Here is a 22,908-nt window from a genome sequence, read left to right as displayed (position 1 = left end):
CATCCCATAACGAATACCACGTACACCCCAGGAGACATTATTTTGTCTTGTAGGAGTTGCGCTCGCGGACCACCCCTCTCGTCCAAACAATTTGGCCCTAAAAACCTTACAAAACAAGGACTCCTGACCCGAGATAATTCGCCACGCCTGCTTGGCCAGTAAAGCTTGATTCAAGCACTCAATATTCCGCATCCCAAGGCCCCCCGCACACTTAGGTAAACTAAGAAATCTTCTACTACACCAATGAGTACTCCTTCCAGATTTGCATCCAGCCCACCAAAAATGTGCCAGCATTGAATTGATCTTGCTAGTCACACTTACCGGTAATTTGAAAACCGATAGAAAGTAATTAGAAATATTTGATAGGACGGACGAAATAAAGGTTAGCCTACCCGCAGGTGATAGAAAAATCCCATTCCAAGAGGACACTCTCTTCGAAACCATCTCAATAAGCCCTGCAAAGATCTCACGCTTCGAACCCTGAAACTCAGTGGGAAGGCCCAGATATTTCCCAATTCCCGTGTTATGTCGATTATTTAGTACCTGCAAACATTCCCTGGCCTGGTTCAACTTTGTACTTGGACTAAATAAGACTCCAGACTTATTATCATTAATGCGCTGCCCTGACGCTCGGCAATAGGCATCTAAGATGCCCTTCAAGCTGTAAATTGACTTGTTGGAATCTTGCAGGAAGAAAACAGCATCATCCGCAAAGAACAAATGTGTCAAAGGAGGAACATTAGGGCATAGCCTTATGCCGCGAAGAGCCTCCGCATTCTGCGCCTAAATCACTTTCCCAGACAACACCTCCATGCACAGAATAAAAAGATAGGGGGATAAAGGGTCACCCTGCCGAAGGCCACACGTTGGCTTAAACACTTCCAGAGGGGAACCATTGAGGAGAACCTCGTAGGACACCGTCGAAACACAATTCATGATAAGATGAACCAGATTTTCCGGGAAACCAAACCTCCTCAGGGTTAACTCCAAAAATTGCCATCGCACTCTATCATAGGCCTTACTCATATCAGCTTTAAACGCAAATCTGCCAGACTGTCCATATTTATGTCTATTAATGACATGAATGGCTTCGTGAGCAAGAAGGATATTATCACTGATTAACCTACCCGGAAGGAAAGCATTTTGGAATTCCCCAACCAGAAACCTCATCACCCTAGCCATTCGGTTAGTAATGCACTTAGTGACAATCCTCATAAACACATTACAGAGACTAATAGGTCGATAGTCCTGAACCTGTTCCGGATTGTCCCCCTTAGGAATCAGGGTAATAAAAGTACGATTAGCTTCTCTCAACACCTTCCCGGAGTTAAGCACCGAGAGAACGGCCTTAGTGAAATCAGATTTAATCATCCCCCAACATTTCTGGAAGAAAACCACCGGGATACCATCAGGACCAGGTGACTTGAGTGCCCCCATTTGGAAAACAGCCTTCCGGACCTCCTTTGCGGAGAAAGGTTTCCGTAACCAATCCACATCATCATCTGTAACTTGTTTTGTGATTCCCGTAAAAATCTCGTCCTCAACATCTAGGAAATTCAGGCTATCATCTGCACTATGCTATGAATGAGCTTTGTAAAGGTGTTTAAAGTATCCCAGGAAAGCCTGACCCACCTCCCCCGGATCATACACCCAATCACCCTCAGCATTCCGAATCCCATAAATAAAGTTTCTACCCGCTCTCCCTTTAACCCAGTTGAAGAAATATTTGGTGCAAGCATCACCATCCACAACCCACCGTAATTTTGCTCTCTGCTTCCAGAAGCTAGCAGCCGCTCTAGCAAAAGCCCGTACCTCTTCATCAACTTTAGTATATTCCTCATCCTTCCCCTCCCTTATAGCTAAATCCATGCCTTTTTCCAAACGAATATCGAACTCTTCCCATTTATGATTCCACTCACTTCTTTTATCAAGAGCCCAAGATTTAACCCTCCGCCTTACCAGGGCCAGTTTTCGAACTGTTCTAAAAGCCGGGGAACCCACAACATTAACCACCCAAGCCTTCCTAATTTCCATGAGGCAATCCTCATTTTCAAGAGCCCATGAATCTAGTTTATACGGTTTCCTATTAACATTATGTACAAGGTTGAGATCCAACTCAATTGGCGCATGATCCGAAATCTGGATCGGAAAATGCTTCAGACCAGTATTAGGAAAAACCGCAAACCAGTCCTTAGAAGCTAAGGCCTTATCAAGTCGTTCATACACCCGATTGAGATCCTTTCTATTATTGCACCACGTGAAACGCGGTCCTTTAAAAGGTATGTCAACAAGCTCATTTCTCACCCTCCATTCGTTAAAAATCGCGGCACCATTGAGTGAAGAAGAATTAGCACCCCATTTATCACATGGATATTCTACTTGGTTACAATCGCCAATTATCAAAAAAGGGTATTCGAAAGAAGCAATGCAACCCTCCAACTCATGTAACACCGAAGCTCGCATAGCTGTTTTTGGTGCCCCATAAAAAAGAACCAAGTACCACAAAAGCCCATTATATTTCGCAATACGAAGGATAACAAAATTCATACAAGAGTAGACATGGCTTATTTTTTCTCCCCTACGCCATCCCACCCATAATCCTCCAGAAGCGCCTAATGCGTCCATTCCAACAGACATATCAAAACCAAAAGAACGAAACAAAGGGCTAATAGAACTAGCATTACATTTAGTCTCCATAAGAAAAAGAAAATCATAGTACTTCCTACTAAGAAGCGCTCTTATCTTAGGAATTGTAGGGGAGAGCGCATTACTAAGACCCATACAATTCCAGGCCAAACCCATCATGGTGAACGAGGAGGTTGTGACGGCCCAACCTCCGCAAAACCATCAGCATCAGCATCATTAACAGAAGACTCAGAAGAATCATCCATCACCAAATCAGGAGCAGTAACACGAAAGCCTCTTCCCACCACACCCTTGTCACCTTGAATACCCTTCCCACTGCATAAATTCTTGGCAAGATGAACGAGGTAGGACTTTGCACTCTCAATTGAAGTAATAACACCATTTGGAACAACCACATTTGCCACTTCAGTACAGCACTTCCTCTTCCTAGAGCCCCAAATAACATCCCTCCTAGCCTCCATATGATCAGGGCGATGATACAAATCAGCAACACCCATGAATCCATCAGACAACCCAGCTCTAACCACGCGGCCCTCATCCATAGTAGCAATGAGTTTAGCAGAGGGACGGCATGTTGAATTCATAGGAAAGCCCTCCTGTGGAGAAGACATGGTCTCTTCAATCAGCAAACCTTTCATTTTCAAAGAGTTATCACTGCCCTTAACCTCAGCTGCACGAAGAGTGGAGATCTTCTTGTTCAGAGCTTCTTCAACTGCATTCAACTTAGCCTCCATTAAAGCAATCCCAGTAGAAGAGAGAGGAGAATGACCCCTAACCTCACTTCTACCCACACCACTCCCCCCCCCCCCCCACACACCAGCTTCAACCCCAGCCTTTCCAGCACCCCTCTCATCAGCCACAACAGGGACACGCAGATCAGAAGTTACCTCAGCTGCCTCCTCAGAAGAAGAAATCAAGTTAATAGCACTGCTATGATGGAATTAAAAGGACTCATCAGAGGAACGTCCCAACATGGCTGGGTTCAGGACCCAAGAGCAGGCAGGTGGTCCCAAATCAGATTCAGAATCAGAGCTTATATCAATAATTTCCACAGAGGTATCCTCTAATGGAGTCCCCATATCCTCAGATGGTGAACCCAAGTCCATATCAGCTGATCCCTCCTCCCCCTCCTCCCCCTCTCCAGGTTGATGCCCAAAACCTTCTGGATAATGGTACACAATTGGCAGTCCCTGAGGTGGAGGATCAAAGGTCTGATTCAGCCCACGGTGGTTATCTTCCATTCTTGCCCAATCAACATCACTCTCAACCCAATTCAGGATTGCCTCCTGAATTCTTAAATCACGGTCCAGACCACCCCTTGAAGAACTAGCCCCAGTATATAGTAAGTAAGGATCAGCAGCTTGCACTTGATGAAGGAAACTTGGAACCCCATGTAAAGGGTTTCCTTGTTGATCAAAATCCTCAGCAGCACTGTGGTAATCATCAGAATTACTAGCATTATTAGCAGGAGCAGCAGCAGTCACCTGATCAGAACCCATCCCATTCCCACCACCATGCTGGGAAGATTCTCCATGTAGCCACCCTCCCAACCCAGGTCGACCATCAGCAGCAGCTCCAAAACCAGCACCCCTTAACCCCTGATCCTGAAAAATTCCTCCAACCCCTAAATTATTAACAACAGGTGGATACCCTGCAACCTGAGCCCCCTCAGCCATCTGCACTTCTGGAATCACACCCTCCCTATTAGCCTGGGAACCCTGTACATCTCTCATATCAGCATCCCCTTGACCCCTCTGACTTCCAACATCCACACGAACACCCTGATTACCAGCAGCAGCTTCATTTCCCCCCATAGCTCCCCCACCAAAACCCATAGGATAGAAAACTGGGGCAGCAAAGGGTCTATCAGTTACAGCAAACCGCATCCCAGGATACACCCTACCACCAGGAGTGAGACCCAGTTCAAAGTCAACCAACCTCTCAGGTGACTCCCTCTGCCTCTCACGACCTCTGTCCACCCTCTCATTAACAAGACGAACATCAGAAGAGATAAACTTGGTGGTAGAGGGGGTAGCACGAAGATCCATATTGAACATTGTATGATTATTGTGAGAATGAAAAACCACAAAGCCCTTATTCATAGTCCTATCCAACATCCCATTTATACTTGAAACAATAGTCATAATAGACTCCCTGCACTGAGCCCCCCTGTGTCCCACTTTACCACACTTAATACAATACTTAAAAATCTCCTCATACTTAAACTGAATCCAGAGTAGATAACCCCCATCCATAGCCAAAAAGAACCCAGGCATCAAGGGTTCATTCAGCTTCACACACACTTTTAGCCTTAAGTAGTCATTTTTTGGAATAACCTCAAAAGGCTCAACTTGAAAGAAGTGACTGAGAAGCTTACTCGCTACTTGAGCCACATGCATGGAGAGGTACTCAAACGGCAACCCACAAACACGGACTTTGACCTCAGCATATGGAAACCGCACAGTTCTAGGGATAGTATCCGGATACCATCGAGCAAAAACCATCAAAGCCCCATCAATAGTAGCTGTCGTCCTTCTCAACTAGCCCTCCATGTCATCACTATCAGCACAGTGGAGGACATAGATATCCCCCATTTTATGAACAGTAATCAGACCCCTGACCTTCCATTTTTTCCGTATCACACCACTTATGAACTCTGGAGTGAACAGACGATAATCCACTAAGAAACCCAGAAGACAATTACCCCAATATTCCCTAGATTGACCCAGGAAACCTGGATCAATATTAACAACTCCCCCACTCCTTGGATACCTCCAAACATTTGCATGCAGTGGGTTCCGGGGATCAAACTCAGGAGTGTTCACATTCTGCTCAAAAGGTTGATGGTTGTAGATGTTCTGATGAACATCATGATCACCTTGCTGCCCATAACCCTCATCACCATAAGCGAATCTCCCAAACTGAGTTTCGAACTCCATAGATAATAAAAGGGAACAGGAAGACTTAAAGAAACGACGATGAATATGTTTACTGATTTTTTTATTTAATCTGGAAATATAAGATGAAGGAAGAAAACGATTTGATGGATTAAAAACCCTAACCCTTGAATCCCTTAAATAGCCCATTGAGCACCCAGAAATCCGTTGCCCTACCCAGAAAATCCCCAATGGAAGATGAAGGGATTGAAACGGATTGGGGAGGAAATGCTTGGAAAGCACAAAAGATTAGACACCCAATACTTTAATACGAAAGATAATGATGACAATATTAAAGAAAGATTTAGAAGAAATCAATCTACTTTTTGCAGGAAGATAGATTAGGGTTTACAGCATACCCAATTAGATTGAAAAGGAAGTGATGATTAGTTTTTTGGGGAAAGAAAAAGCACGTGCTCTCACAAAAGAGAGAAAAAGCTCTCTCTAGAACTTAAGAGAGAGAAAAACTTGCAAGAAGGAAAAATGAATTGCTCGTAATTCCAATTATTATTCATAGTCACCCTAGTTTCAAGTGAATGAGTGTACGTTTCTTTGCTGAAAGAAAAGTCTTGTACTAGCATTCCCATATGTCTGGTGCATTCTATTGGCGATGTGCTGAATCTCCGATTAGAAATTTCAATAGATTTAATCAAATGTTGTCTGGGCGTGTCTACGTGAACATTGTAGAACTACTAAAGTTGATTTGGCTTGCGAAAGTTGATACAAATCAAAATGAAACTAAGAGTAGCTTAGTCATTTATCTCATTTGTTTCTTATTTTCCAAGTCATTATAGCCTATATAAAGGCATTAATTACATCCCCTATTTACTAAATGAATAGGCGAAACTCCAAATTTTCCCGCCTAAACATATTTCCTAAAATAAAGTTTAGTTATTTTTAGCATATTCTATATGTATTGTGGGCTATAATACACATAATCTTTCAGATTTATAAACCTATTTGTGATATTCATGTCATTTAGTATTTTATATTCTACACAAAATTATCTTCAATCTTTTTATAATATAAAAATGAATTTTTTTTGTTTAAAGAATCATACGAAAAAAATTAATTGGTTTTCTATGATAAAAAGTTGCAGCTAAAAATATATTATCAGTAAAATTTTATAAAAATAACACCATTAATCTCTCGCTAATAGGAAAAACTTTCATTGAAATACTCATTTCATGATTAATACGATTTTGACTTTAATTTTTCAAATCTAAAAATATAACGATGAGAAACGTTTAAAAAAAAGATTAGTTAGTTTAAATTTCATAAATATAATACACTAAAAAAAGTAAAACTCTATATATACCGTGCATACATTGCACGGGAGCTAAACTAGTTGTAATAATAAATCAATAAATTTTATTAATGAAATTGTGAGATTTATCTCATCCCCTACTACTAAGAGAATTTTATTCTCTTAGTAGTTTCCCGCCCAAGTGTTCCCCACTTTGATGGGCCCGCCTTATGGATTGAAAACAACACAAATCACGTTCTAAGTTGGGCCCTCGAGTTAAACTAATTGGTTTTGCATTGATTTGACATCATTAATAACATTCTAACGTGATAATTCTTGGAATCTTATACATGGAAATAAATTATGCTTTGACTTTTCTAATTATACAATCTTATATGGAAACAAACTATAATTTGCCCCACAAATTATGCAATGGTAACAATATTATTTCGAAAATCTCAAATCCCAATATCTCGAATCACAATAAATTACCCCCAATATACAATATCTCATATCAATTCGCCAGAGATAAAATCCGAAAAAATAACATCATATCATTTACCCCTAATTTAGGGGTTGTTTGGTTGATCAAGGAACTTAATTTTCCTAGGAAAATACAATTCATGGGAATTAAGTTCCCTCGTCCAATTCGGGTAAATTTCGGAAAAGTGTTTGGTTGCTCATATAGGAATTAAATTCCACAGGAACTTCCAATGACCAAGGGGGGAGTAGGTAAGCAACTTCCTACATCATGTAGGCATTGGAAGTTCCTGGGAAGTTCTAATTTCTACATTTTCCAAAATTTATGGCAACCAAACAACCCATGTTTTTCAAAATCATGGGATTTTCCAATACCTATGTTTTCTAAGTGGCAACCAAACGACCCCTTACCCCTGATATATTATGCAATCTTTACAACATATCAATTACACTATGAATTATGAAAACATTGCAATAATACTGTAGATCAATTATATATGCTATTTTTGAACTCTCAATCCAGAAAATCTGTCGTCACAACATATCAATTCATTTTATCAATTATAGGAAAATATCATCATTATTTATATTATATTTGAGGCAAGTTTTATATAATCACTTCCCTTCCATTCACATTATTATATGTACGTTAATATAACTATATAACCATCACAATCATATAACAATACCACCACAACTTCATCGACATCTCAATACTTTTTCAATATTTTTTCAACTTCTACCAATGGCATCTCAAACCCGACTTCTCAATCTCATAGGTCATATTGACAATAGCAAGGAAACTTGGAGAATCAAACTCAGAGTAGCTAGACTATATGAAGTACCTTCATGGAATAATCCCAAAGAGATATGCCGTATTGAAATGATACTTTTAGATGAAAAGGTAACACTTATATCTATTTAATAAACAACCTTTTTTTATTCAATACATTAATGAGGGTGAACTTTATACCATTTTCAATTTTTTGGCACTATAATGACAAGTTGAAAACATGCAAGAGTAAATGGAAGATCAACTTTTACAGAAACACATCTGTAAAAGATTGCCCACCCATAGGAATTGATAAATTTGGTTTTGAAATGGTTTCCTTTCAAAATATCTTTGATCAACTACCATTGCCTAATGTTTTCATTGGTATGTTTTCATAAATTTAATAATAAATATGAAATTCTATTAAAGTTATTGCTAATATAGCCTACATTTACAACATTTCCAACATTTCTATATGCAGATATTATTGGTTGTTTGAAAGGTAAGAGCCCCGTTGAGATCGTACGAGATGAGGATGGAAAGACAACGAAAAAAATTACTATCAAGCTACATGATGAAAAGTATATAATTTGAATTTATAATTTCCATTCCTATAAATATAATTAATATAACTTCTTCTGCCATGTCATTTATTTTGTTTTAGTTCACTTATCCTAGAGGTCTTGCTATGGGGTGACTATGTCGATTTGCTACTCAACTACGTGGACTCTCATCCAGAAAAGAGAGTTGTTGTCATTGTGCAATTTGCCAAGCATAAATATTTCAACAGTAAATCTGTTTAACTACATGTATTATTAGCTTCTTAAACGTATAGTTTCCTGAATTATATTAACCCAAATCTATTATAGGGATTCCTTACATGTCCAACTCATTCTACGCAACTAAACTATTGTTGGACAAAAACTGTGAGGCTGTAACTTCTTTCTTAGAAAGGTATGCATTTATAAAATGGATTGAAATTCTACAAATATGCGTATCACATCAGGAATTTAACACTCTCCATTTCAGATATGGAAATACGGATGACGGTGCTTACCTTCTGGAAGAAATAGCTGCAAGTCGGTCAGTGTCCATACAAGATGAATTCTTGACTTTGACCAAGAGAGTTCATATTGCTGATGTCGTGGACATAAAAGAGGTCAAAGACATAATTAGAGTGATTTATTTAATAAATTACATAATTATAACATCTACTTTAATATTATATATGCATCCTTGCTTTTGTGCCGTGGTTGGAACGATTAAACGTGTAGATACACAACATGATTGGTTCTATTCATCTTGCAAGTTATGCGCTACAAAGGTTACCATGAAGGAGAAAGGAATTTTTTACTGTTTTAAATGCAAGAAGACACTGAAGTTTGTTTTCATGAGGTAAAATCCACCTTAACATATACTTAAACTGTAAGCATATATGATATGTTAATCCACTTTTACACAATTAAATTCGCTACACATATTCATCCAATCCTTTAAAAAAATTGTAGATACAAGGTTGTATTTAAAGTTGAAGATAACAGTGGTTCAACATCCTTACTGATGTTTTGTCGCGAAATGATACAATTGATACAAAAGTCGGCTGCAGAATTACGTGAAACTTTGATCAAGGTTTGCTATTCCGACACCTTTACCGCATAAGTTTTATCTCTAAATCATGAATAAACAAATATTAATTAAATAATGTATACCTGCACCATTCAAATTGTGCAGAATGGCGATGAGGGACTTTTTCCTATTGAGTTTGATGACCTCCCGGAGAAACAGTTCCTGTTCAAGCTTAACATTAGCGAATATAACTTATCAAAAAACTACAAAGTGTACACGGTCAGTCGCATAACCGATGATCCTGTGTTGTTGAGTGCACACTTTGCCCTCTTACAGACAGAAGAGGTTTGGTTATAGCAAAATATTAATATTTTGGCTACCGTCATAACTATGCTATTTACAATAAAATAAAATAAAATATAGCAAATGAAGCAATCACACACAAAAATATTCCGTTTAATGTTGTTACCCTTTTTTCACCCAAAATCACGGAAATCTTTATCTTTCCCAATATTAACATATGGTATATTCTGTAAATATACCAAATTAAACAATGACACCAAAATATTACTTTTAATGCAATTACCCTTTTTTGAGCAAAAAATCAAGGAAATCATTATCCTTCCCTAATATAGTTATATTTGTTTAGAATAATTGTTTATAATCTCATTAATGGAGAGATGGTAGAGATTGTTAATTTCTGGCAGAAAGGTAAAATTGCGCATGCTGAAGTTGATCATGGATAAACTAAAATCAAAGTAGGATATGTCCACTAGGAAAGATGTACCCAATCAGAAACGTCAACGAACAACAAACTCTCGACCATGTAAAATAAATGCAATACGTAAACTAAGTTAATTCACTACATTTATGTAGGTAGATGAGCTATGTCAATTCTGAACATTTACCTTGATATGTGCAAGGTCAGGTTCACAATTGCTAGATACTACTAAAACAGTTGCTGATCATGACGGCCTTCGTATAAGTCACACACGATCACCCCTATCAAACATTACAAATCGTTACACTCCAGGTAACAGTACTTTGTAAACATTAGCACTACAGGTTCTAATTAATATGTACGTCCTTAAACTTGCTACAAGTAGTTTTAATAGTTACGGCGGATTATCAGACATGATACTATGATGTTGTACCAATACTGCTTGCTAGATATCTTTATTCAATTCTGAACATTTACCTTGATATGTGAAGGGTCAGGGTCACGGTCACAATTAGTGTATACTACTAACACTCAACATGACAGTCTTCGTATAAGTAACACACGATCATCCCCGTATTTCGGTAAAGGTAGTAATACTTTGTTCAACTTATGTCCAAGTTATACGATACATGTATCGTTTACCTTATTATTGCATACACATGATCATTTTTAATTTGTTGCCAAACTCTTATGCAGAGAATGAACTTGAGAATGCTAGAGAAGTTTTGATCAATTGTAAGTACAACTTTAACATTAAGCACATTCATCGTTATATTTTTTACTGTTTGCTATATTTAATTTATTGTACATAATTCATTGTCTCCCACAATATCTTATATCATGAGGCGAAAGAGTATTACATGCACCGTGTTCACAAAGACGGCAACCATATAGAAAAATTATTTACATTATTTTGCTTAAACCGAAAAACTGACCATATATTGCATAAAAAAAAAAGCTTCGCACGGTAGCTCCAGCAGGTCACCTGTCACGTCACCTGTCACACCTGGCAAACATGTTATTCAAAGTCGAAGAATAATTAGCTCAGTAACTCGAAGCATTGATCTAAAAATTGATCAAATGGAATTGGACCATTCCACTAATACAACTGATACACTAATGAGTCCAACTGCAAGTGATAACACCACAAACAGTAGCACAGTGGTGCATGATAACAACGAATCAAGTGACTCTGAAGATGATTACGAAGGTATAAATTTGTTTTATTTACTACTTTTTCATTATAAAATTTATTATTATGATTGACACATTAAATTTTTGTAGGTTATTGGGACATTGGCGATTCTATATGGACATGCACAGAATGCAAAGCAAAAATGTGGTACCAAGAAAGAAAATTGAAATGTCAGAACACTACATCTCCTCAATTCACATTATGTTGCGGGAATGGGAATATCACCTTACCTTTATTAAAAAGCTCACCAGAAACACTCACTGATCTCTATTCTAACAATGACATAAAAAGTAAACACTTTTTAGAAAACATAAGGGCTTACAATATGATGTTTTCATTTACACCAATGGGAGACAAGGCTGATAATTCAATACTTTTAGGCTCCATGGTCAAAATTATCATCGAATAGGGAGTCTTTTACCAGAAGATGGTTCGACTCCAAAATTCGCTCAATTATATATATATATATATATATATATATATATATATATATATATATATATATATATATATATATATATATATAGAGAGAGAGAGAGAGAGAGAGAGAGAGAGAGAGGAGTTCTTATAAGTCCACAAATTTGGTTGAGTCCCTAAGTCCTAATCTTAGCCACTCATTTTTTGGATGTAACTTCAGTACTTTATGAGTGTAACTTTAATCATTTAACGCTATTTTTTATATAAAATTTGAATTTATGGCTATTTTTTAGACAATTTTTTGAATTTATGGCTATCTTTTTTATATTTTGAATATATAAATTTGAATTTATGTAATTTTACCGATTTATGTAATTTCAACATTTTATGGGTGTAACTTTACTGTTTTTTATGTAATTTCAATACTTTTGAGTGTAACTTTACTGTTTTACAAGTGTAACTTTACTCTTTTAACAGTGTAACTTTAGTATTTTAAGAGTCATTTTTTATGTTAAAATTTAAATTTATGTAATTTTTATTATAGGTTGAATTTACATAATTTTAACACTAAGTTTAATGTAATCCTTGAGTCCATTTTGAGTGTAACTTCAGTTTATTAAGAGTGTAACTTCAGTTTGTTACGAGTGTAACTTCAGTCTGTTAAGAGTGTAACTTCAGTCCGTTTAGAGTGTAACTTCAGTCCGTTTAGAGTGTAACTTCAGTCTGTTACGCGTGTAACTCTAGTCCGTCAAGTGTGTAACTCTAGTCCGTCAAGCGTGTAACTTTAGTCAACCACCGACAATACCACCACCATCATCCATCCCGTCACCACTACAGCACCACAGCCATCACCCACATCTGACCCTACCCACACCGAACAACCACCACCAACCTACCAACCCTCACCAACCCATTAAAATCAGATCTAAAAACGAAAAAAAAAGATCAACAATAAAAATAGATCTGAAAAAAACCGACAACCAACAAAAAAAAACTACATACTCACACCACCACAAGACTAGCCCCACGAACACCAACCAAAAAAGATCTAAAAAAGATGAAAACGAGATCTGAAAAAAAAAAAAAAATAGTGCGGCGGCTGTTGTGGCGACGTCATCGTGGTTGGCGGTGGTAGACTAGAGGGGCGGCGTCGCATAGCTGTGGCACACCACCACGACTAGCCCCACAAACACCAACCAAAAAAGATCTAAAAAAGATGAAAACGAGATCTGAAAAAGCGAGATCTGAAAAAAAAAAAAAAAAAAAAAAAAAAAAGGAAGTGCGGCGGCTGTTGTTGCGGCGGCGTCGTGGTTGTGGCGTTGTGGAGCGGCGTCGCATGGCTATGGCGGTGCGGTAGGTGTTGTTATTGTTGGCGGTGGTGTTGACATGGAGGATGTTGTAGTTGGTGGTTGTGTAGTAGGTGATGGTGGAGCTAGAGAGAGATGGGAGGAAGAGAGAGAAGTGAGAGATTTGTGTTGTGAGGGAATGAAATGAGATGGATGTGAGAGATTAGGGTTTTGTACTATTTATATCACATCTCTTTATTTTGGTCTAATCTCAGCCATCCATTTATTAGATCCAAAGGCTTAAATGAGGACTCAAGGACTCACCTAAATAAGGTGGACTTATAGGATCCCTTTTCTATATATATATATATATATATATATATATAGAATCAGGATACTGTACGAACCAAATTATGGAGCGAACCGTACGAACTGAGTGATTAGGTACATTTCTATGCACTGTACTCGTCTGACTTAACATCAAACTCAATTAAAATCCTCTCTCCCCTCAAACCCAAACATTTCCCCATCATTATCATTACCACTACTCACCTTCTACCGTCACCGCTCCACCATCGGCGGCCGACCTCATTAACATCGACGATCCCATTTTACACATTTTCAGTCATTAGGAATTCATTTTGAGTCGAAATCTCTCATAAATGTGTTCAATGTTATTAGTTTTTTGAAATTATTCTTCGTTTTTCGTAGATCTACGATTTAATTCACTCAATTAAGGCGCATTTCAAGTTTATCAATGTCATCGGAGGAGGCGTTGTTGGCTGCAGTTGAAGTGGAACTTCGGGAGGCGTTGTGATGGCTGATGTTGCTTAGTGATCTCGAATTCAGAGAGGATGAGAAGATGAGATCTGAGTTGTAGGCTGTTAGATCTAGATTCTGAATTTTATGGACTTACATCGACATTTTTATGGGGTACAAAAGTATAAGTGGTGGTGGTCTGTTTAAGTCAGCGTCGTCGTTTGGGTGACTCACGGCGGGGGCGTCTGGTGGTGGTTGGGTTGCTGACAAGAGGGGATGACAAGTGTTTATGTGGCGTGTTTGGTGGTAGTCGTGTGTGCGTGGTGATGGTGCTAGTGTGGATATGTGGTGGTTGGCGGTGGGGGTTGCTGTTAATGTTTTGATGGCGGTGACGTCATGCCGGAGTTGGGTGGCGAGGAGCCAGATTCGTGGTGCTGTGGAGAGAGGCTTTTTATGACATTTGTTCCGGTGTCGCATTCGTTGTGGTGGTGGCGACAGTGGTAGTGGGGGTGGCGGGGGTGGTGGCTGTCGGGGATGTTGATAGTGGGGACGGTGTTGGTTGTGGGATTAGTTCAGGGACGGTGGTGGTGGTGCTGCTGGCATTAGGTGGCAGTTGGTGTGGTCGTGGTCGTGGTAGTGTTGGGTGGGGGCTGGTAGTGGTTGTGGCGGCAGGTTAGATTGTGGTGTCACTGGTGTGGCGGTGGGTTTGGTGGATACACATCATATCATGCTGGATACATACGGTATTACTACTGGATACGTACGGTATTACTACCGGATACGCATGGTAATGTTGGTGGCAATGGCGGTGGTTGGGGCTGTGGTCATGGCAGCGGCAGTGGTGGATTCACAAAATAGCACCCTAGATACACACGGTATTACTACCGGATACATGCGTATCCGGTTGTAATACCATGCGTATCCGGTAGTAATACAATGTGTATCCGGAAGTATGAACTAGTGTATCTAGAAGTATTATAGTGTGTATCTGAGAAGTATTGTGTATCTTGAGAAGTATTATACTGTATATCTGAGAAGTATTTATGTTATAAAATGTATTGAATAAGAAGTGTATCTAGTAGAGTAATAAAATGTATCTGGAAAAAAAAGGGCTAGTTCGTACGGTTCGTACGTTAAGGTGGTTCGTACCGAACCCGCTATATATATATATATATATATATATATATATATATATATATATATATATATATATATATATATATATATATATATATATATATATATATATATATATATAGTATTAGGATCATGTAAGTCCACCTCTTACATGTGAGTCCATAAGTCTCATTTAGAGCCAATGGATGAAGAAGATGGAGGGGTGAGATTGAAAGCAAAAAAGAGGGGATTAAGAAGCTAATTTAACCCAATCTCTCTCTACCCATACTAATTAATAACTATCTTATAATTAACCACTAATCTAACATATATATACCTTTTCACTCACCACCTTATCTCTCATCTCATCCAATTCCAATAATCCCCTCTCTCTACAACTCAATTTCTCAGAAAACCCAAATAAATCAAAATAACAAAAAACCAAATAAATCAAATTTCAAAAACCCAATAAATCCCTCATTCTCTCATCCTCACTCCACCACTACCGGCCCACCACCTTCTCCATCACATACAACTTCCACCACTGCCTCCGCACCACCACAACCCACCACCCTCCAACTAACCACAACAACCACCATGATCCGCCGCCCACTCCTCTTCCTCACTCAACCCAGCCGACTCGACAACCACACCCACTGCGCCCAACTCCGCCATACAACCACCATTTTGGATCGAAATTTCACAAGGATTCCGAATATAAAATTTTTTTTTGGAAAAAACTTGTATTTATAAGTAGATCTAACAATTTTAGAGAAAAACAAATTAAAAAACCGCGAGATTTAGATGCGTGGTGGCGTGGATGCTTGGGTGGTTGTCGGCAGTGGTGGGGAGGAAATCTTGGTGGCGGTAGATGCTGGGGTTGTTTTTGGGCGTGACGGTGTGGCGGTAGTAGTGGTGAGATAGGGGTGGCGTTTTTTTTTTAAAAAAAAAAACTTAGATCTTCTTTTGGTGATTTCGGTTTTGTTTTCAGATCCAATTTTTTTTTTTCAATTCAGTTTTGGTTCGTTTTTTTTTTTTTTGGTTGGTGTTTTTGTTGGATGGCATTGGTGGTGTTGTGGATGAACTCGTTTTGGTTTGCTTTTAAGTTTATGGTGGTGGTGGTGGGTTGCGTTTTTAGAGTATTTTTTTTTTTGGTACTAAATCTATAATTATTGGTTTTTTTTTCATCCGTTTTTAATTTTAGTATACTAAATATATTAATTATTGGTTTTTTAGTACTAAATCAGATCCGTTTTTTTTCGTTTTTTTTGTTTTTTTCAGATCCGGTTTTGTTGGTTTTTTAATTTTAGATCCGTTTTTTTTCCGGGTTATTGGTATTCTTACAAGTTATAGTTTTATTTTAGTACTAAATCTATTATTTATGAAATAGTTTTTGTGAGATCTCATTCTCATTTTTTTCTTTTTTTTTTGTTGATATCGCCTTGTTAATATCCGTCTTGTTATATATATTTGCCAATTTTCGTATTTAGAATTTTGTCTTAGCATTGTGTGATTTCTATTAACAAAGTTACACTTTTCTCTATTAATGTTACATTTTTTCCTATTAAAATTACACTTTTTTTCTCTGTTAAAATTACACTTTTTTCTGTTAAAATTACACTTTTTCCTGTTAAAATTACATTTTTTTCTATTAAAATTACACTTTTTCTGTTAAAATTACACTTTTGTTAGCTAAAATTACACTTTTGTTAGCTAAAATTACACTTTTGTCTGTTACAATTACACTTTTGTTGCTTAAAATTACACTTTTGCATGTTACAATTACACTTTTGTTAGCTAAAATTACACTTTTGTTAGCTAAAATTACACCTTTGTTGCTTAAAATTATACTTTTTTCTGTTACAATTACAGTTTTGTTAGCTAAAATTACACTTATCTCTACTAAAGTTACCCTCTCAATTGCTAAAGTTCCACTCTCAATGGACTAAAATTACATTCTCAATGGACTAAAGTTACATTTTCAATGGACTAAAGTTACACAATTTGGACAATTTGGACTAATGGATTTATTAGTAATTTACATAATTTGGACTAAAGTTATATAAATTTGGATTAAAATGACACAATTTGGACTAAAATTATACAATTTTAGACTGAAAAATACAAAATTTGGACTAAAAATACACTATTTACGACTAAATTTCGACTAAAAATACACTATTTATGACTAAACTTGGAATAAAAAATACAATGTTGGACTGAAAACACACTATTTACGACTAAATTTAGACTAAAAATACAACTATATACGACTAAATTCGGAGTAAATATACATAGTTTCAACTAAAGTTACACAATTCATTTAGTTTGAGTCATTGAGTTTGAGCAATTTCAATCATTGTCCACTAGAGGGTAACTTTAGTAAATTGATAGTGTGTATCTTTTATCATTTTATAAGTGTAATTTTAATCTACAAAAGTGTAATTTTAGTACACAAATGTACAACTTTAGTACATTGATAGTGTGCATATTTTATCATTTTATGAGTGTAATTTTAGTCCACAAAAGAGTAATATTAGCTCACAAAAGTGTAACTTTAGTCCACGGAACTGTAATTGTAGTCCACAGATGTGTAATTTTTGTCCATACAAGTGTAATTTTAGTCCACGGAAGTGTAATTTTAGTCCGTAAAAGTGTAATTTTAGTCCATAAAAGTGTAATTTTAGTCCACAAAAGTGTAATTTTAGTACAGGGAAGTGTAACTTTAGTCTACAAAAGTGTAATTTTAGTCCACAAAAGTATAATTTCAGTCTATAAAAGTGTAACTTTAGTTTATTGAGGTTGTAATTTTAGTCCATGACGATGTAACTATAATCATTTTAAGTCATTTTTTTATGAAAATTTGAAAAATAACAAATATAAAAAAAAAAGACCAAAACATCAAAATTGAAAAAAAAATAAAGAAAAACGCAAATGAAAAAAAAAACGGGTCAATGAAAATAATATTTGATCTATTTTAGTAGATATAAAATCAAAATAAAAAAAAACTCATAAATTTGAAACAAGATTGTATAGCAAAACGATATTTGCGAAAAAAAGAATAACAAAAAAATAAAAACAACATCTAAATAAAATAAAATAAAATAAAAACGTCACTGGCGGCGCCGGTGGTCGTGTCGGGTGGGTGGTGGTAGGTGGGTGGTGAATGAGAAATAGATGAGTAAATGATTTTTTTGGTTTTTTTATTTGTTTGGTTTTTTGGTTTTTTTTTCTTGGGTTTTTTATTTTTGGGGGTTTTGAGAGAGAAGTGAGTGAGTGGAAAATATATATAGTGAATTAGCGTTTAATTATGTTGTTAGTGATTAATTAAAATGTGTAGGAGAGAGAGTGGAAAATTAGTGTTAATGGTGCTTTTTTGTTTCAATCTCCACCATCCATATTGGATGATCCAAGGGCTATAGTGAAGACTTAGGGACTCAAAGGCATATGGTGGACTTATAAGAACTTTACACTATATATATATATATATATATATATATATATATATATATATATATATATATATATATATATATATATATATATATATATATATATATATATATATATATATATATATATGACCATGAGGTCAAAAACAGAATGGCTCACTTCAGGTACTCTAGAGGCATTTTATAATTACCTGAGTATATAATGATTATTTTTTTTGTCTGATGATATAAATATTTAATGTCATTTTTCAAATTGCAAAAAAAATCTTTTGAGCGAGGACATCGCCAAAAGTATTCAAGACATGCTAGATGAATATAACAACTTGACAAAATCATTTAGAATGGCAAGAGATCGCTTAGGATATGATGATGATTCAAATGTCAAGCTAAAGCTCATAGGGAGGAGGCAAAAAGATGCTCGAACTTACAACCTACCAACTGTAGATGAGGTTGCAATGTTAATAGTTGGAGACGTTAAAAGCTCTGACGTAACAGATTTAGTTCTTGAGAGATAAGACGACAGATTGAAGAGAATCAGTGAACTTCATCCTTCATATCTTGTTATGCAGTACCCTATCTTATTTTCTAGAGGGGAAGATGGTTATACAGTTGAGATAGGCTTTCATGGTAACACAACTCTTAAGAGGAAAAATATTAGTATGAGGGAATGGCTTGCTTTTCGAATTCATGAAAGATTGGGTGAGGCTACTACTATATTATGTGCCTGCAAATTATTCCACTAATTTTTGGTCGATGCCTTCACAATGATAGAAACTCAAAGGCTCACATATATTAGAATGAACCAAACGAAATTTAGAACTGACATTAAGAGGAATCTAACAGATGCTTTTAATAGAGGAGATAATGATTCTTCATCCATTGGTAAAAGGCTTGTGTTACCTTCGTCCTTCCCTAATGGTGATCGGTTCATGATCGAAAATTATGGAGATGCTATGGCAAACTGTAAATGGTTTGGTTTCCCAGATCTTTTCATTACTTTCACATGTAATCCATTGTGGCCTGAAATTGTAAGACATGTCAAAGAGCGAAGTCTCACGCCTGATGAGAGGCCTGACATTATAACTCGGGTATTCAAGATAAAGCTTGATCAGTTTAACAACGACATTAAGAACAAAAATATATTCGGCAAGGTGCAAGCTGATACGTTTTTATATTTTTGTTCTTACAACATCATATTAATATTAAAGAAAAGGAATATTTTATCCGTATATTTTAAAAAAAAAAAACTTCACTTTTTTTTTTATTAAAAACGAAGTTGTGTATACCGTAGAATTCCAGAAAAGGGGTTTACCACACGTTCATATCGTGTTGTGGTTGCATCAAGATGACAAAATTAAAAACCCAGAGGAGATTGACAAATTTATTCAAGCTGAGATACCGGACTAACAAAGTGAACCCCTTTTGTATTGTGTTGTAACAGAAAATATGATGCACGGTCCATGTGGTACAGATTTCAAACAATCACCGTGTATGATAAATGGGAAATGCTCCAAGTACTTCCCTAAGGAGTTTTCGGATCACACATCTGTGGGTAAAGATGGATTTCCAGTATATAGGAGGAGGGATGATGGTAGATGTGTGAGAAAGAAAGGAGAGCTTCTAGACAATAGAAATGTTGTACCATATAATCCTACACTTTTGATAAAGTATCGTGCTCACATAGACATAGAGATGTGCAATCAAACATCTTTCATCAAGTACTTATTCAAATATATCAACAAAGGACATGATCGCGTCACTGCATCAGTTTGACATGCACAAACGGAAGAAGCTATTGGTGAAATTAAAATTATTATGATTGCCGTTATATTTCAGCATGTGAAGTTGTGCGGCGGATTCTTGGTTTTCCAATACACTATAGATGGCCCTCTATAGAGAGGTTGAGATTTCACCTACCTGATGAACAAAGTGTGGTTTTTGAGGATGAGGATGATATTGAAGATGTGATAGAAAGACCTTCCACCTGATGAACAAAGTGTGGTTTAGTGATAGGTGGAATGTGACGATGGATATCGTCCGGCGGTGGGATGAGTTTGGTTGTGAGCAGAGACGAAGCTACATACTGGCCCAATGGACCATGGCCCGGGCAACATTTTGCAAATTTTGATGGGCTGTAAATTTATAAACAAAGTAAAATAAAAAATTTACTAAGGAGAGAAGAGGGAGTATCTTCTGCCAAAGATTTACGCTCAAATTAGGAGAATAAATGGGAAAGCTCAAATATGTTTACTTATTTAATTCTTGCCATTTTCAAAGTCTTTCCTACTATTCCAACTTAATTACCATAAAATATATCCTTAACCCTTTTCATTAAAATTCCAATCCTTATGATAAGGAGGTTACTAAAACTACTAACTAATAACAATTAGATTTAAAAAAAAAAAATCATAAACTGGATCTCCATTGATGATTGATGCTATTTGAGAGATGAAATGACGAGGATCACTTTAGGGCTCGCCTGGAATGAAGGAAACAATTAGTGGGGTAATGTTTTAAGAGAAATAATTACCGGAGAATATAATCCAGGGAGTAATATGTTCCTTATTTGCAAGTTTGGAATGTTAAGAGAATTATTAGTGGGGTAATCTATTTTCGGGTTTGGTACAAGTGTAACTAGTGCATTAGGTATAAAATGAATCCATATTTGTTCAATATAGAGAGTAATGCATTACTCCAGTAATATTTACCCATGGGGGAAGGTGGGTAATACATTACCCTTGTATAGGAGTAATGAGTTGCCTTGATGAATAATCACCCTCATACCAAACTCATTAAAATGACCCCAAATTATTACTCCCTTATTTTTTCCACCCTTTTCCCCTCATTAGAATTTAGTGAATTTTTATTTGTTGGTTCGAAATTAAACTAAGATGTTAATTATACTAGTGAATTTGTATTGGTTGGTTTGGAAGTTAAACTAAGATGTAAATTATACGCTAACGTTTCAAACTTTTTCATTACTCGCATAGAGATTAATAATACGAAATATAAATAATTTAAAAAGTTTTGTTTATAACGTGTAATAATGTGGACATGGGCCACCTACACGTCAGGCCAATCTGTGGACGTGCAGCAGTCGGAAAGCCACGCTCGGTGGCGTAAAAATGCTTTCGACCGGATCGCTTTAGATCGGTCGGTTTCATCTCGGCAAGGGTCTCGAAACGATGTTAGAGATGTTCGGAGTCGCCACCAAGCAATTGTGGGATGCTTGGAAACCGTTCGAATCGACTTTATACCTAGGTCAACCAAGGCAAAAAGCGGTGTTTGACATAGGTAATAAAGATAAGGAGTTGTCCCTCTTTAGCATCCTATCTCTAGAATGACTCTCGTTCGCCTTGGATAAGGTCGTCCACTATCCAAAGTTTCTGAGTAAGAGGTGAAGGTACGTATTGGGAAGCCCTTTAATTGGATACCCAATCCCGCCCGCGGTAGCAGCGTCTACTGATCGATCTTGGTTGGTTGAATGCAAAAGTTGATAAAACGGGTAAATACATGAATGCGCATCTATAAGTTTAAACCTAACATGTGAGCTTACTATGTCGGTTGTTTATCCAAGTATCAAGTAATTGATGTCGAGTTGGATTTAGTGTTGATTTGCATGCAAGACGGAAATTAAACATCCATTTACCGAGTTAGGTTTATGGTGCATAACGTGATCCATTTGTCTTAGAAAGGCGTTTTGCAAATACAAAGTAAACTGTGGACTTTGTCGATCTGATCCGTCCTGTATTGGGGTTAACCGAAGTCGGGATCGTCTTAGACAAGTGCTAGAAAGGAAGCAGGACCTGCATCATGCAGCCTATTGAGGCGCGAGCCTTTGGGCGATGCAAAGGGACCGGTCCTGGTTTGAAAACTCGAAATCAGTAAGCCTATTTAGGCGTGAGGCAGCGGACGACCCAAAGGGGCGTCTCCTGACTGTTGAAAATATTTTTGAAATGGTTTGTAGAAGGGTATTTGAACCCTTTTTTGTTGAAAAGGTCGTTTAGACCGCTTTTGTACTAATATGAAGAACGGGACTTGAATAATCATCATTGTATTGACGATATTCGATGTCGGGTTCAGTTTTGCAAGCTTGACATGAATAGTTTTGAAAAATGTTTATTATGAACTAATTGTGATAAGTTCATTATTTTGTAATTAGTCAATGTTCATCATCGTACTCGGATTTAAACCGACATGGTTTGTGGAACCAAGATGATTATGCATGTATGACTAATATGATTGTTTTTGAAAATTAAACAAATGAATAAAAAGTTTTAAAATACCTTTTAAAATGTAATTAACCAAATGTTATC

The 22,908-nt window shown here is 36.8% G+C and overlaps 1 protein-coding gene across 1 annotated transcript; it reads left to right on the top strand.

Moving 5' to 3' along the window:
* Nucleotides 1-18,933: 18,933 nt before the first annotated feature.
* LOC141608072 (uncharacterized) lies at nucleotides 18,934-19,335 on the top strand. Its single transcript, XM_074427425.1, has 2 exons — nucleotides 18,934-19,080; nucleotides 19,162-19,335. The coding sequence occupies exons 1-2, from the start codon at nucleotides 18,934-18,936 to the stop codon at nucleotides 19,333-19,335; spliced, it is 321 nt and encodes a 106-aa protein (XP_074283526.1).
* Nucleotides 19,336-22,908: the final 3,573 nt, after the last annotated feature.

The sequence above is a fragment of the Silene latifolia genome, chromosome 10 (genome assembly GCF_048544455.1).
Source record: "Silene latifolia isolate original U9 population chromosome 10, ASM4854445v1, whole genome shotgun sequence".
NCBI classification, from domain to species: Eukaryota; Viridiplantae; Streptophyta; class Magnoliopsida; order Caryophyllales; family Caryophyllaceae; genus Silene; species Silene latifolia.
This window is presented reverse-complemented; position numbering and strand designations above follow the sequence as displayed.

Coding starts and splice junctions, on each gene's coding strand:
- LOC141608072 (XM_074427425.1), top strand. CDS start 18,934: ATGGCAAGAGATCGCTTAGGATATGATGATGATTCAAATGTCAAGCTA. Junction 19,081..19,161: donor GAGACGTTAAAAGCTCTGAC/GTAACAGATTTA, acceptor CTTGTTATGCAG/TACCCTATCTTATTTTCTAG.